Here is a 16349-nt window from a genome sequence, read left to right on the forward strand (position 1 = left end):
GTTTCATATGATATAGATTAGCGATTTGCATACAAGTGAACATTGTGAAACTTGGTAATAATATAACAAGTTAAATGTTTAGACTTTTTGTACTTTGGTAGGAAAATATATGATTTTTGCGTAGGCTTTTCAGTGGTAGTGAGATATACCAAAGCGTTCATTTAAAATAAAATTTTAACATTTTTCTCAAATATTTTACAAGATTACAAATTAAAAAATCAAAATTCGCTCTCTTAATAGAGTGTATAAATTTTTAATATTTTAATTAAATTTTCTGTTTATTTTTTCAGGTGATATTAAAAAAAGACGGTGTAATGAAGTTATACTGCAAAGGGGCAGATTCTGTGATTTTTGAACGGCTGGACGAAAGTTGCGCCGAACTTAAATTCAAGACTTTGGAACATTTAAATGTAAGTCCGAAGTAAAATAGAAAGATATTCTATCGAATCTCTTGTCAATAACGATATGAGAAAAGTGTATACTACCAAAATAAATATTAAATAAAATTATTATTGTTATGACACAGCTAAGTTTTAAGTAAGACATAAAATATGGCTTTTCAAAACGTACCATTGCATAATATACATACAGGTGTAGCACGTAATTCTAAATTTTAGGTTGGTAAAATATTTGCCAAAATTGGACGTCCGCCCTATAAACGGGTGTGACAGAAATCGAATTCTTTGCCCTAGATGGCGCCACTGGAAAACAAGAACAATCGCTCCCATTGCCTCAACAGCCTACGACAGCAACGACAACAACAAGCTAAACTTTGTTTCAATTTAAGCAAAGTTTATTTGTCGTATCAGAACTGCAACATTTAAATCAAACATATACCACCATGCTTACAGTTAATCGTTAAACACAACTTAAAAGGTTATTTTGAGATACTTTACTGAATGAAAATCCGACCGACCATTCAAAACAATGAAGTGATCCAATATTTTTAATTGTTTAATTTTTGCCGACTCTCTCTCTCTCTTATATATACATTCATAGATGGCATATTCAATTTATTCAATAAAATATTTTGTTTATCTACCACTAAAATTTGAAAAATAAAATTAATATACAATAAATGACACTCTAATTCAATGAAACATCAGCTAAATAATGGCAACTTACTAGCGTTACTAAGCATTACAAACAAGCTTAAGTAATGGATATCACATCAATACAGTTACAATAGTTTCGTTAATAACAGAAGAAGTTATGGAAACACTTCTCTGCCTAATCATATTTCTAAGGAAATACTCAGAAATTTTTTTACTTATTAACCGGTTAACGCCCAGCGTCATACATTTAGGACAGTTCTTTTTTTCAAAGACATTCATTGTGGTGGGAAACTTTTTTCAGTATTTTCATTTATCTGGGTGAATTAAAAAGATTCTCAGATATCACAATGATTTAGTTATTTCTGATTAGATCTAGAATTGTAAGGAGCAAGTACTTTTTGATCTATCAAAGACTTTTTGAATGCTCTAACTGTAGAAAAACCAATTAATTTCGATAATATATTTTGCCACTTTTTGTATCATTTCAATATATAAATTCGGGACAAAACGGGTTAAAGTACTTACGTTATGCGATTTCTTATACTTATCACTAAAGTTTAAAGCTTTTGGAAGTTTGAGGGACTGGCAATAAATTACGAACTGAAAAATTGTTTTTGAAGACCCTGAGTCAAAAGATATAGCAATAGATTCTGCCCGCGGAAGAGGGCACCACACTTCTTCTTCTGCAATTTGCCCTGGGGCTGTTATCACAGATAATTGAAGATAAATGAGGCAATTGGCCGGTGAGGTTGCATGCTCTGCTACACAGTTAATGTAATGATTTATAAGTAAAAGATATAAGATATAATATATGAAAAACTTAATTAGTTCTGATAATGAGAGTTAAGTTTTAATACAAATTAATCATCTAAAGGGGATAAATTAGTTACATATGTAGGGATGGTATACTCCCGAATTGAGTATCACTTTTGCTCCTATTCTCTTCTCGGGAGTATCCATATGAGTAACAAGAAGGGTGGGGAGCTGTCTATTGTATCTACCTGTTACATACATGGGTGAAAGCCCTTATATAGCAAGACGGAAAAGAGAAAAACCTGGTACGAAAAACATTTCATTCCAGCATTTATTTCGAAAAAAATGAAATATCTGTAACTATCAAGATTTCTTTTATAATTCTGGCATATATATAAAACTGCTTCTTTTCCAGGATATTGTAGATATTGTTGAAAAATTTAAAAAAAGAATGAGTAAACTCCTCCCCAAAACTAGCTATAACTGAAATGGTTTTACTACCAGCCTTTCCTCTTTTCCGTCTCGCTTTCACCCCTAGTTACATACCTGCCAACTTTTGGGCATTTGGCGTAAAATGTTACTTTTATATTCAAAGTGATAGTAAATATATACAATTTTTCCTTTTAAAAACTTTTTCCTTTTATAATTTTAAAATGATTTTGATCACCTCTGTTCTTAAAAAAATAAAGCATTTATATTAATTTGTGTAAATATCATGGTTGTCAGCTAAAGCTTTTTCAAATACTACGCATTTTTTTGCTTACAAATAAAATTTTAATTCCATTTTACTACCACTGAGAAAAATCATACTAGAGAGGATTAAAAGTTGTCATGTATGCTGTTATAATACCATCTAAGTTCAGGAAGCTAAATATAGGGTTAAGGTGTGAAATATCTTTTATTTCCAAATGTATATTGGTAGCGAAGCTGTTAAACATTTTTAATTATAATAATAATTATGAAGGAGTGTAACCACCACTACATAAAAATAATTGCAAAAAATGTATATAAGTATAATCTTCAACAATTCAAAGTAGTCAAAATAAAAATATATATTTTTGAGAACTACTGTTATTTGGTAATTATAGTTCTACCATATGAAGAAACTTTTTGTCGAAAATAGTGAAAATTTGGATGTGAGTTGATGGAAGTAATCCTTTAAAATCTTTTTTTTTAGAAATTTGCTAGTGATGGATTGAGAACTTTATGCTTAGCTGTGAAGGAATTGGATGAAGATGCGTTTGAGGAATGGAAAGAAAAGTTTCACGCAGCAGCGTAAGTAAGCATACATTTAAATTGGTTAGCAAAGAAATAATTCGATGGCAATTGTCCGCATGCAATGATTGTCAAATTTATTAAATTTAATTTATTAAAACAAGACTGAAATCTTCGTTGAGTCACATCCCTTTACTCCAACTCATATAAATTCAATTCGCAAACAACCAACCAAGCATTAAAACACGTACTTTTCAGGAGTTCTAAACTAATGCTTAACCACATCCAGGACTGAAAGTTTATAGTGGTCGAAAAAGGGAAAACTGAAAAGAAAATCATTCTAATCTAGATGGGGGGTTTTTTCGGGGAGAGTACAGTAACCAGGACTGAGCCGTAGTGGCTCAGGAGACAGAGCGTAGCAACCACAGTGCCGACGTAGTCTTACCTCGAGAGACATGGAGCAATATGGCGTTGCATCTGAAATTACTAATCATTTATGCGTAGTGGTGAGGAAAAAAAATTTAATGAATAAAAAAAATATATTGAAACATAAACTCAGACTCCACTAGAATAATTTTTAACGAAAAAGCGTAGAAAATTGGCAGCCCTGCACGATTTGCAAACCCATACCTAACCTTGCCCCTTACCACGAAAACCACCCACTATTAGCGTGGGTGGTTTTCGTGCTTTCTGTCTCGATGTAATGCAAATGAGGGCTAGTCCATCACCTCCTACAACAAGAAGCCTTCACACGGTCTTTTATAAGTAGTCCTCGCAGACTGTTTAAAAAGTGAACCAGTTGTGCGCATGAACCCAAAACCTTTTATAAAAGTAATTGAGAGAAATTTATCTTATATATTTGAGAATTGAATCTCTAGTGGTTGACAAGTGAATAAGGCAAACCAATAATATTCATAAATAAAATAAATTTTTAGTCATATATTTGCTACCACTTTCTTATTTTAACTATATTCTGTATTAAACGACGCATTCGGTACGTGGATGTCCTTCACAGTGGTCTGATCGGACTACCTATAAAAAACCGTGTGGAGGCCTTCAGTTAGAGGAGGCGTTGGCTAGTCCCATTAAAAAGTTATCCACGAAATCTACTTTCACTCACTACTTGAGGTTCAAAATTGCAGGTCTACGGAGTTGAACATCGACACAGTCGTAAACTCAAAATTGAGCCAGCTGTTCAGCGAAGGTTATAAAATAAAATATGAAAGATTACCAATATTTTTTAATAATTTTAACATATATTTAAACTGTTTTGTTTCACTAGAACTTAATTTAACTGGTTAATGCCCAGCGTCATATATTTAGGACAGTTCCTTTTTTCAAAAACATTCATTGTGGTGAGAAACTATTTTCAGTATTTTCATTTATCTGGATGAATTAAAGGATTCTCAGATACCACAATGATTTAGTTATTTCTGATTAGATCTAGAATTCTAAGGAACAAGTACTTTTTGATCTATCAAAGACATTTTGAATGCCTCAACAGTAGAAAAACCAATTACTTTCGATAATATATTATACCACTTTTTCCATAAAACCACATTTTGTTTCATTTCAATTTATAAATTTGGGACAAAACGGGTTAATGATGAATGGGATAGTTTATTTAAATAAAGAAATAAACTAGAACTTAACTCTAGTCTTCATCAGATTTTCTTCTCCAATTTAAGTTATAAAATTTTCAAACACAGATATCCTTCTGGTGACTAGTTTCGCTGGAAAAGCAAATGCCGTAAGGAAGGTAACCCGTAAACTACAATTACATTAAAATATTACTTTGGTAAACAGTGATGGCTTTAAAATTAACAATTGTATCAGTGGAGATGCCATCTTGCCCCGGAGAGTGGATAAATATCTTCGAATGTATGAATCTTGGTTTAGTAAATTCGATTTACTGAGTTTTTACTCACCACTACTTCTAATTAATTCAAAGACTTTTCTGATACGCCACTATGTAACGGTTAGGCCGTGTTGAGCTGTTAAAAAGTTGGCAAAATTAATTGCGAATCTGCAACTTTTGGTCTGTAGTTCCCTACCGTTTTTTTTAAATATTTTGTCAAATCCGAAGCAGTTAAAATCTATATCAAGCTCCATAAACTTTTTAAGAGAAACTATTAATAGTCGGCAATGAAAATTAGACGAAATTTGCTCATTCAATAAATTTGTTCACCATTTTATGTTATTTTGTAAAGAAAACATATCTGCATGAGAAGTAAGAGCTACTATATCTCTAAAGGTTAAAATGGTGGCTTAAAAAATGAAATTTACTGCAACTAAAAGAGTCTGTTGAGCTTAATATGTCCACACTGGCTTGATCTTGATATGTAATTGTCGTGGGGTTGACACAGGCGACTAAAAATTTTGAAGTGGTTGAGACACAATTCATTTTTTATTTATTTAATCATTCACTCGTATCTACCAACATGAAATTATATGACATTGTAAATTATTCATATTCAGCGCTCTCCAAACTCTGTACAAAGCGTGGAGGTAGCGTGTTCGATTCCCGTGTTACCCTGGATGTATCTTCGTGCAGCCCTTCTCTGCTCTGTGCTATCCGTCCTTCTATTTGACAAAGATTTATAAGGCTTAATTTAGTACACAAGTCTGCCAATGTATGTGATTCCAATGCTCTTTGCAATAATCAATGGCATATTAAAATAAATATGCTAGAAAAAGCTATTAATTTCAATCTGTTTTTATAGCTTATTATCTTTATTAATTATTTTTAATAGTCTTTAACTATCTTAAATAATTAGTTTTAATGTCCAAAAAACAATGCAGTACGAATCGCCACGTTTAAAAATCCTTCTGGATCTCGGGCCAGAGGAAGATCTCTAACCATGGCTGAAAGCCCTTATATAGCAAGACGGAAAAGTGCAAAAACTGGTGCGAAAGACATTTCATTTTAGCATTTTTTTAGAGAAAAATAAAATATCTGTAACTATCATGATTTCTTTTATAATTTTAGTATATGTAAAAAACTGCATATTTTCCACGGATAATGTGGATATTGTTGAATAGTTTTAAAAAGAATAAGTTAACTCCTCCCGAAAACTAGTTATAACCGAAATAGTTTTACTACCAGCCTTTCCCCTATTCCGTCTCGTTTTCACCGCTGATTCCAACTAGATGGCTGGATGACACTACTAAAGATCTGAAAGTAATAAAATTAACAACTGGAAAAAAGTCGCCCTGGATAGGAGGCGTTGGAGCCTACGTGTGGTTGAGGCAGCCAAGGCCTGTAAGGGGCTGTCGTGCTGAAGAAGAGGAAGAGGAATTAGTTTTAATAGTAATTTTATTAGTCACCACATTTTACCCTTTTAGTCGCCTGTGGCATCCCTGTCATTAGTTCTTTTAAGCTCATTATCCGTTAACGTTTTCGAGACGGGCGAGTCTTATAGGCATTCTCAGGGTGGCGATAATCAGGGTAAAAAAGATAAAACTTGGTAGCCAAACTTGTTATAGCATTTTATTTGTGGGCGGGGTAATGATAGTTTGCTTTATTTTATGACCACTACTTAGTTTGAATAAAAAATTTTATAGTTATACTTTTAACATACGTGGTTTGGATGTGTTAGGTTTAAAGTAAGAGCAAAAATAAGTCTGTCAAATTAGCTATCCCCAAACTGAAGCTACCGCTTTTTATTTTTTAACATCCTGTTACTGATTCCTTATGAATACATTTATGACTCGCCCATCCCGAAGCCTTTTTTTTGGCAGCTTTTAAAGAGAAAGGTTTCTTTAAAAGCTGACAACAATGAATAATTAAAAATATTGTCCTCAATAAATACCTATTAAAGACCTATTTCTTTTTAACATTGACATTCTCTTCGGCAATGACATTGAAAGTGCTATGAGAAAATAATATTAGTAAATTAATGTATATAATATAGGGATTGGTCGCGAGCCAGAAACTGTGAAAAGTGATGACTGAAATATATATATATATACATGTTTATTCAGAAAAAGGGATTGTTTTTTGGAAGTCAAAATAAGCATAGTTCGCCACGGTTATAGTTAACTGTTATAAATATCTTAACACATTTTTTGAGATATTGTCATAGCAATCTACAGAAAGAAAATCCGCCCAACCGTTCAAAAGTCATGAGGGTACTTCAGTTTATGTATAATAGTTAACTCTAACCGTGGTAGAATATGCTTATTTTGTCGGGAAAAAACGCCTTCTTTTTTGAAGGTAACGCCCTCCTTTTAGAACGTAACGCCTTCTTTTTTGAAATGTACTTTTCGTGGAACCACTGGCTCTTCTGTCATTCTTCATATTCATGTACATTTGTTTTATTTATATAGTATTGCCCAGAAACAAACTAGAGGAGTTCCCTACTCAGATTAATAAAAATTTCAATAATGATTTTTAAATTTAATTACTTCTTTGGATTGTTATTAAACGAGTAGTATTTTCATAATAAATTGAAATATTAAAATATTTATCTTAAAAATATTCATATTTCATACGTGAGTCGAATAATGAACATTGTAAACTGTCTATCTTGTTTAATAGTTTTTAAGAAACGCCCGGTTGAATAAAAGTCGGCGTTCCCACGTACGAGTTTATTTCAAATATGATTGGAGAAAACTAAATTTCTTTAATAATTTGAAAAAATACTAGGCGTTGAACAAAACATGATTATTATACATTAAATTTAAAAAGCTAGTAAAATTAATTATTTTCCAGCTTAAATGAAAGAGTTTCTTATCCATTAATTTGATTATAAATTCTTATCTTAATATATATTAGTAACTACCAGTAATTTTTGAATAATTAGGATATCAATTATAGATGGAATCCCATTAGTAAAGTAAAGATAAGCATAAATTCATAACAACGTAAAGCTCAATCAGCAGTCAAAGCTTGATACCCTCTAACAAGTCTGATTGAGCAAGAATTGATAACATAAAATTTTAGCCTTTGGCAACTAACGGGATTCATTTGTCCCATTAAATGTTTAAAATTTTATAATGGGGTGAAAAGCACTTAGAAACTCATTGTAATATGTCCCAGTCATAGACTCGAACCAAGTATACACGCTTCATGTGTCAAATATCCCTTAGATGACTCTAAAGAGTTTCTTGCATGAAATAGCATTGTGATTTTGCGCTGGGACAGATATATCCAACTAGTATTCTTCATTGGGACAGATATATCCCACTCGTATTCTTTATTGGGATTGTTATGTTCATTCATATTTTATTTATATTTTCTCAAATGAACATAGAAAAAAGAACAAATATGAGTTGTCCAATGCGTAATGTCGGGTTATGCAAAGATTGCTTCACCATGTAAAAAAAAGTCCATATAATAAATTTTTCCGGAATGATAGATTTGTTTGTAGTAAGTCAATCACTACAGGTGGGACATATGTATCCCACCATTAAGTACATATATATCCCAGCCTCTAAATTGATAACCGCTTGTCTGAAAAATACTAAATTTGCCTTATTTGTGACCCCTTTTGAATAATAAACGGGACAGAAAAATAATTTTTAAAAATTCGTAGTCAAAGGGTTAAATTCCCTTCTCTTCAATCCCAAGATACCCTCAATCATATTACACTACTTTTGAAGGTAGAGAGGGTAAAATTTACTGTGTTGCGCATGCTCCGAAACTTCGCTTCAGGCTAACTTTAAAGACATAGATATAATGCAATTACTTTCGTTACTGGTAACGAAAGTAAAACTGTTTCCATCATAGGCAGTGTGGAGAGAACTTTCAACCTCCCATCATTTTCGGAAACTTAGAAATTGTTTGCTAGATTATTACTTTTTTAAAAACCTCAACAGCTATTTTTGAATTTAAAATCCTTAAAAAATCACAAATTTTCGATAGCTTACAAAATTCCACAAAATAAGTTTATGATTATCATTTTTTATTAATGGCTTTCTTACGAAGGTGTTAAAGATTTTTTTATTTAACAAAATTTAAGAGCAAAACAATTTTCAAATGAAACAAATATTTTAAGAATTATTTTCGTCATTTTCTTTTTTATCAAAATTGTAGCTAGCGGCTGCTTCAGTTTGATTTATTCGAAATTTAACTTTTTTTTAATAGTAATGATTATTTAAAACCACTTTAAATTAATGTCTTAAGTTATTTAGTAGCATTTTAATATACTAGGAGGTTTCGTTCATCAAATTCCATGGTCGCCTTTCAACCATCTTGCCGGAATTTTAGTAGATATTTTTATTTAAGAAAAGAAAGATTATTTGTTCAGATAATACTACATATTAATTATAGCCTTGTGTAAGAACGTTATGTTAATATGTTAATCGCAACAAAATAAATGATTACGTGGAAATGACATCTAACAATGCTAATAGAGGGTTACTATATTTAACTATGCTTGAATACAGAGCGCGTGCCCTAATAAGCAGAACTTGTGTAATATAACGTGCGTGTCTATTTTAATAACATTTTGTTAATATGTTAATCACGATAAAATGAATGATTACTTCGTTGGTAGGGCACTGGGCCCATGTCCAAGAGGTCGTGGTTTCGATCCCCGCTGGCCGAAGACTCCCCTCTTTGTAAATGGTGACTGATGCACGCTAAATCTGTCGAGTCACAAAGTCCGCCATGTTCCCAAAGCAAATCAAACCTCTGGGGGTACTGATCCAGAAGTTTCCTTGTTTCCCGGATTAGTTCAAACTTACAAGACTACGGAGTTGAACAATAGTAGTCGTAAACCCAAAATTTAGGTCAGCTGTTCAGCGACGATTATAAAATAAAATAAAATGATTACTTGGAAATGATATCTAATGAAACTAATGGACGATTACTATATTCAACTGTAACTTGAAAAAAAAAAACTTAGTAATACAGGACTCTAGATAGAATAAGAAGAACTTACGTAATATAACGTGCGTGCCATGTGTAAGAACACTTTGTTTAAGATGTTAATCGCAACAAAATGAATGATTACTTGGCATCTCATGAAATGACATCTAATAATAGTAATGGGTGATTCCTTTGCTCAACTGTACTTGAAAAAAAAATTAGGAATACAGAACGCTAGATAGAATAAGAAGAACTTGCGTAATATAACGAGCGTGACTTGTGTAAGATCATTTTGTTAATCGTACCAAAACAACGCCTCCTATAACTGAAAGCCTCCACACGGTTTTTTATAGGTAGTCCGATCAGACCACTGTAAAGGATTTCCACTTACCGAACGAGTCATTTAATACAGAATATAGTCAAAATAAGAAAGTGGTAGCAAATATATGACTAAAAATTTATTTTATTTATGAATATTATTGTTTTGCCTTATTCTCTTGTCAATTACTACAGATTCAATTCTCAAATATAGAAGATAAATTTCTCTCAATTACTTTTAGAAAAGGTTTTGGGTTCATGCGCACAACTGCTTCACTTTTTAAACAGTCTGCGCGGACTACCTATAAGAAACAGTGTGGAGGCTTCTTGATGTAGGAGGTGATGACCAAAATGAATGATTACTTGGAAATGACATATAATAATACTGATGGGTGATTACTTTATTCAACTGTGCTTGGAAAAAACTTAGGAGTACAGAGTGCGTGCCACAATAAGAACTTGTGAAACATAACGAGCCTGTCACAATGAGAAGCGATAATTATAAATTAGTTTTGCCTTTTAACTAAATACAACGATAACCTACAGAGGCTGAAAAGAATAATGAAATCCCTTCTAACTATGTAAACAATCTTGATTTTGCAAAGATGCCAACTGCTCCGGACATGCCAAAATAATTAAAAAGGCGGCAAATAACTACAAAGTAAATTTTGCAAATATTTGACTATTTTTGCTTGCTTTTTAAAAAGTAGAGCATGACATAAATATTCGTTCATTCGTTGTTTTAGAACTGGGCATCTGAGGCCTAAATGGCCCTTATCCCATTCACATACCTGCCAACTTTTACGCATTTGGCGTAAAATTTTATTTTTACATTTAAAGTGGTAGTAAATATATGCTATTTTTTTTCCTTTATAAACTTAATTTTTAAATGATTTTGATCACCACTATTTTTAAAAAACTTACGCATATTTAGTATTATGCGTTACTTGCACCTAATTTTACTCCACCATGCCGACTACCCAGCCCAGTCACCATCTTTTACATCTTCAGTCTTTAATATTACCTAAATTCCAATGCCATTAGTCTCAGTCGCCCTAGGGCATAACACAGATCAGAGGTCTAGTGCCCGCTTGCGCGGGCAGGTACCTTGCCAAATTACATGATCTAGCTAGCACCTAATTTAGCCCAAGTTTTTTCAATTACAACGTATTTCGTTGCTTAAAATTGAAATTTTAATTCCAGTTTAATACCACTGGGAATTCCGGTTTAATACCATTTCGATTTGGACTGGTAAGGACAGAAGATTCTTTGTGAAAATAAAGTGCCGATGTTCTGGGAAGTCATGGAATATCACTAGAAAAAAGGGGAGGAGCTTGTATCCGTTGTCATGCCTCTTTCTTAGTTGCTCTATCTTGATGGGTCGTCGACCATTGTCCTCTATATCTTTCCGAAGATCTTCCATTCGGATGTCTACTGTAAGGCCTCGCACGAGAAATTTAAGTTTTCTCGGGAGGTAATTCTTCTTGGTCGGCGTAGAAGGCTCCGTCAATTCTGGTTTGGATGAAGTGATCTCAGGTGTTGACTCAAGATGGGTAGAAATGGTCTCCTGGTTTCCGCTGGCATTTCGGCTATTCTTTTTTCTCTTCCTCGGTCTTTCGGGAGAGGAAACTTTAGGAACAGGCTCCTTTTCTATACTTATCACAGTAGATGACTCGATTTGGGTAATTTCTAGTTGAGGCTCGCTGGAAGAAACAGTTTCTGTAGGGTCCGTCGTCTTTTCAGGCAGATTTGACTTTTCCGCTTCCATGGGCGTGGTCGAACGGACATAAATATTTAGAATTGGTGAATTATATAAGCCTACGAATTATTTAGAAATAGTGGTGGATAGAAATCTAATGAATTAAAATTTATTAAATCAAGAATCACAATTAATAAACTACCACTCGAAAATATTTTTTCGCTGTCCGGAGCAAGTTGGCATCTCAGTAATTGTTCTGGAATGTATTCTGTTGGCCCAATTTGAAAGCTTATGCGTGAAGAATTTGGAAATGGTGTTTTTTTTTTTTTTTTTTTTACCTCTGCAGAATGCCCATCAAACAACGGGCGAAGTAAAAGCTGGAAGCGTAGAAATTTAATAGCTTTTTTTCTTTTACTTAAACCAATATATTTTTTAAAAACTTTTTTATAGTATAAGTAAACCAAAATTAAATCTTCTGGTATAATAGCTCAAAAGAAATTATTATTTTCATCTCCTCACTTTGATCAATCCAAATTTGGCATGGGTAAAGAACATCCTTTCCAGAAACTTCAAGCGTATCTTTCAAAATGAGTCAATAACTTGGCCATATAACATCTTCCAAAACATTTGCTGTTAAAATAACTGTTTACTCAGATTAACATAGAAGTATTTCCATATCCATGTCTAAACCCCGTACATTATATAACTGTTGAAATTGGATGCGATTTCTCTTTGACTTGACTTGATATGTAGTGTAGCAGAGTAACTACCCGCGAAGCGGGCATGTCACTCCTTCATAAGATGGAAAGGAATAATAGCTAGAATCCGAATTTTCTGCCGTATTTTTAAATATATCTATAGAACTGTTAGGTTTTATAACTGGTAGCATCTAATGTCTCTCACGTTTTTTTTTTTTTTTTTTTTTTTTTGCTTTTGAAATCAAGTCAAGTGCGAGTTTCTAAGATGAAAATATCTAGAGAAATAAATTATTTTACCAGTTTGACTAACAATAGCATGCACGATCTTAAACTAATTTTCAAAAAAAAATCTTCCTAATAAAAAGTCGTTTATACCATGGTAATCCATCACCTCCTACATCAAGAAGCCTCCACACGTTCTTTTATAAGTAGTCCCCGCAGACTATTTAAAAAGTGAACCAGTTGTGCGCATGAACCCAAAACCTTTTATAAAAGCAGAGATGCCAACTGCTCCGGACACGCCAGAACAATTAAAACAACGGTAAATAACTACAAAGCAAATTTTGCAAATAATTGACTATTTTTACTTGCTTTCTAAAAGGCATAGCATGATATTGGTACTGTAAAGTGGTGAATTATATAAGCCTACGAATTATTTAGAAATAGTGGTGGATAAAAATCTACTAAATTGAATTTATTAAACCAAGAATCACAATTGATAAACTACCACTTTAAAATATTTATTTGCTGTCCAGAGCAAGTTGGCATCTCTGTAAAAGCAATTGAGAGAAATTTATCTTATATATTTGAGAATTGAATCTGTAGTGGTTGACAAGTGAATAAGGCAAACCAATAATATTCATAAATAAAATAAAATTTTTAGTCATATATTTGCTATCACTTTCATATTTTAACTAGATTTTGTATTAAGTGACTCGTTCGGAAAGTGGATATCCTTCACAGTGGTCTGATCGGACTACCTATAAAAAACCGTGTGGAGGCTTTCAGTTATAGGAGGCGTTGGGTAATCCCTATAAAATTATCAACAAACACTTTCTTGAGTTCTAAGACAAAACAGGGGCGTTTGAGGCTCCCACAATTTTTTTAAAATTAAGTTTGTCTTGCTTCAACAGGAGCAAATAACTTTAGCATGTCTTAATCTAGAAGTTTTTATTCTGATTCTTTTCATGCAAAAATGCATATGTAAATTTTGAGACATTTTTTTAGTGTTCTTATAATTATCACACGTGAAACCTATTTCATACGAAATATCATTTTTGTACAACTTAATTTAAATGTAGTGTAATTTTTTTTTTGCTTGTTTCATTTTAATGTGTTCTAAACTATTTTATGTTCGTATCAAACTATTTTATTTCATTATCGTCGTTGAACAGCTGGCCAAATTTTTTTGGGTTTACCACTATAAATGCACAACTTTGCAAATTTTGAATCCAATTAAAAAGACAAGGAAATTCCTGGATCAAGTATTGGAAGAAATTTGCCTTAGTGGAAGACTTTTTGATGGAACTAACCAGTATTTGCGTTACATGGAGAGGCAAACCACTGGAACTTCCATGATCTATATACCACTAAGGATGGAAGTTTAAAATCTAAAATTCTTAATTAGCATTAAATTATAAATGTATGCTTCAATAAATAATTAATGTATGCTTCAATTTTATTAAAAAATATATTTTATATATTACTTTATTTTAATAAGTTCAAATTCATAGTTTGTTTTATTTAATTTTAATGAAAGCAAAAATATTAAATTAAATATATAGATGTATATATATTTTTTTATTTTTTCAATTTTCAAGAAGAAAAAAAAGAGAATAAAAAGTTATGGCAATGTCAATTTAGAAAAGTTAATATTTTAAAGCGTTAAATTCATACATAATTACACTTTAATAAAAATAATAAATTAAATATTTAATTACTTAATTAATAAATTAGGTATTGCTCATTATTTCTAGCAGAAAAAGTAGCTTGAGAATAGCATATTTGATACTTGTGCTATTTTTGTTTCATAGTTACATAAATAATTATAAAAATGTAATGTAATTAAACTTTGAAATCTCATTAATTAAATTTTGAAATGCCATTATTTGTATTTCTTACTAATTTGCCTTCGAATTTGTTTCGTTTAATAAAAAGAAAGCATCAAGTACTACTTATCACGCTCCTAAGCCCGAGAAAGTGTGAAGAGAATTTTTGTTACAAAAATATGAATTTGCATGATACTAAATAAATAATTAAAATAAAATTAAATAATTTATCATTGAAAAGTAATTTTTTCATTAGACTGTTGAATCCGTACGGGGAAATCGCTGAAGAATTATTCCCCTCCCCTCCTCCTCCCAGTAAAAAAAATTCTATCTACATTTCTGCCTGCTTAGATATAATTTGGCGAAGTTAAGTTCCAACGAAGTTTTGTACACGCCAAGTTATAAATCAGCGAAGTTTTGATCTGAAAAACACATTTTATTTACGTTTTCTTATCTCTTTAGAACATCGATGGAAGACCGTGAAGAAAAAGTGAATGCTGTCTATGAAGAGATCGAAACGAATCTCATTCTACTGGGAGCAACTGCTATTGAAGACAAACTTCAAGATGGTGTACCAGATGCTATTGCAAATCTCGCCATGGCTGACATCAAACTCTGGGTACTGACAGGAGATAAACAAGGTAAGAATACAAGAGTTCAACATTCTTTATAGATCTACAGTAGAAACTAAATTGAATTTTATTGATTTTCTTTATTGAAGTATTAATTTGTAACTACCCGTAAGTTTAAAACTTTCAATTAATACTCTGATAAAAACAATTAAAGTTTGGATCGATTTATTTAGTTTTTTTTTTTTTTTTTTTTAAAGAACAAAATGGGTGATGCCTTTACGGGAATGAATATAGTTTGTCTAAAGTAAGAACTCCCCTATACAATTGTCTGGAGCCGAGGCGGTGACTATGATGACGAGTTATAACTATTTCGAGTAGGGATGTGGGGTCATTGCTTCGGACATTATTTGGGTCGGGATGGTGTGAGAATGGGAATATTTTTCTTCTGTATATTGTGTTAGCCCTGAATGAAGAGAAGCTACCCTCCCTGAAATGCGTCATTCTTGTTTCCATAGCAAATACATTCTAAAATAGGTTGATTAATAGTGATAATCGAAGAAAAAACCTCTTTAATAATATTGTTAATAATTTTATTTAAGTACTTAAATAAAATAGTGGCATGTTTAGTTACGTAAAATTTAGACTCACGAGTGATTGTCCTAAATTTAATAGGATTTAACTTTGGTGATATTTAAGAATAAAAATTTTTCATTATTAATTTTAATTTTTAAATTTTTTATCGAAAGCTAATTTTTTTAAGATAATATTTTTATTTAAATTATTGTGATTGTGTATTTTAATTAAATTATATTATCAGTTTCATTAAAAATAAATTCCTCATTTGAGAGATCTGCATAGTATATTTTACAGAAGATTGTATAATTATATTTTGGTTAGTTTATGGGTGTACTGATGAAGTATTTTAAGTCGTTTAATTCATCAGTTTTAGAAAAATTTGTTGAATAGTTATTTTTATTTAGTTTCCTTATTATAAAAAATAAATTTTTTAAACCAGCCCAAGAAACAGCCCATTTCTATTCAGTTAATAAATATAACGTTAAAGATAATTTATTCGAAATCTTTAGACAAAAATTCTTGAGATCATTAATAAAGCTCATTAGAATTTTGTCAAATCTTTTCAAATTAGGTGAAATAGTTTGTAAATAATCAAACATTA

The 16349-nt window shown here is 31.6% G+C and overlaps 1 protein-coding gene across 3 annotated transcripts in view; it reads left to right on the forward strand.

Moving 5' to 3' along the window:
* The window catches only part of LOC107445874 (phospholipid-transporting ATPase ID), a 149874-nt gene that overhangs the window by 108196 nt on the left and 25329 nt on the right, over nt 1–16349 (forward strand). For all 3 annotated transcript variants that reach the window (XM_087163486.1, XM_087163485.1, XM_087163488.1), the window contains exons 15-17: nt 291–410; nt 2986–3083; nt 15063–15241. In XM_087163486.1, coding sequence (XP_087019612.1) covers nt 291–410; nt 2986–3083; nt 15063–15241 — 397 coding nt within the window. The remainder of the gene's footprint in view (nt 1–290; nt 411–2985; nt 3084–15062; nt 15242–16349) is intronic.

Source organism: Parasteatoda tepidariorum, chromosome 5 (assembly GCF_982258835.1).
Source record: "Parasteatoda tepidariorum strain Cologne lab strain chromosome 5, Ptep-v5.0, whole genome shotgun sequence".
Lineage (NCBI taxonomy): Eukaryota > Metazoa > Arthropoda > Arachnida > Araneae > Theridiidae > Parasteatoda > Parasteatoda tepidariorum.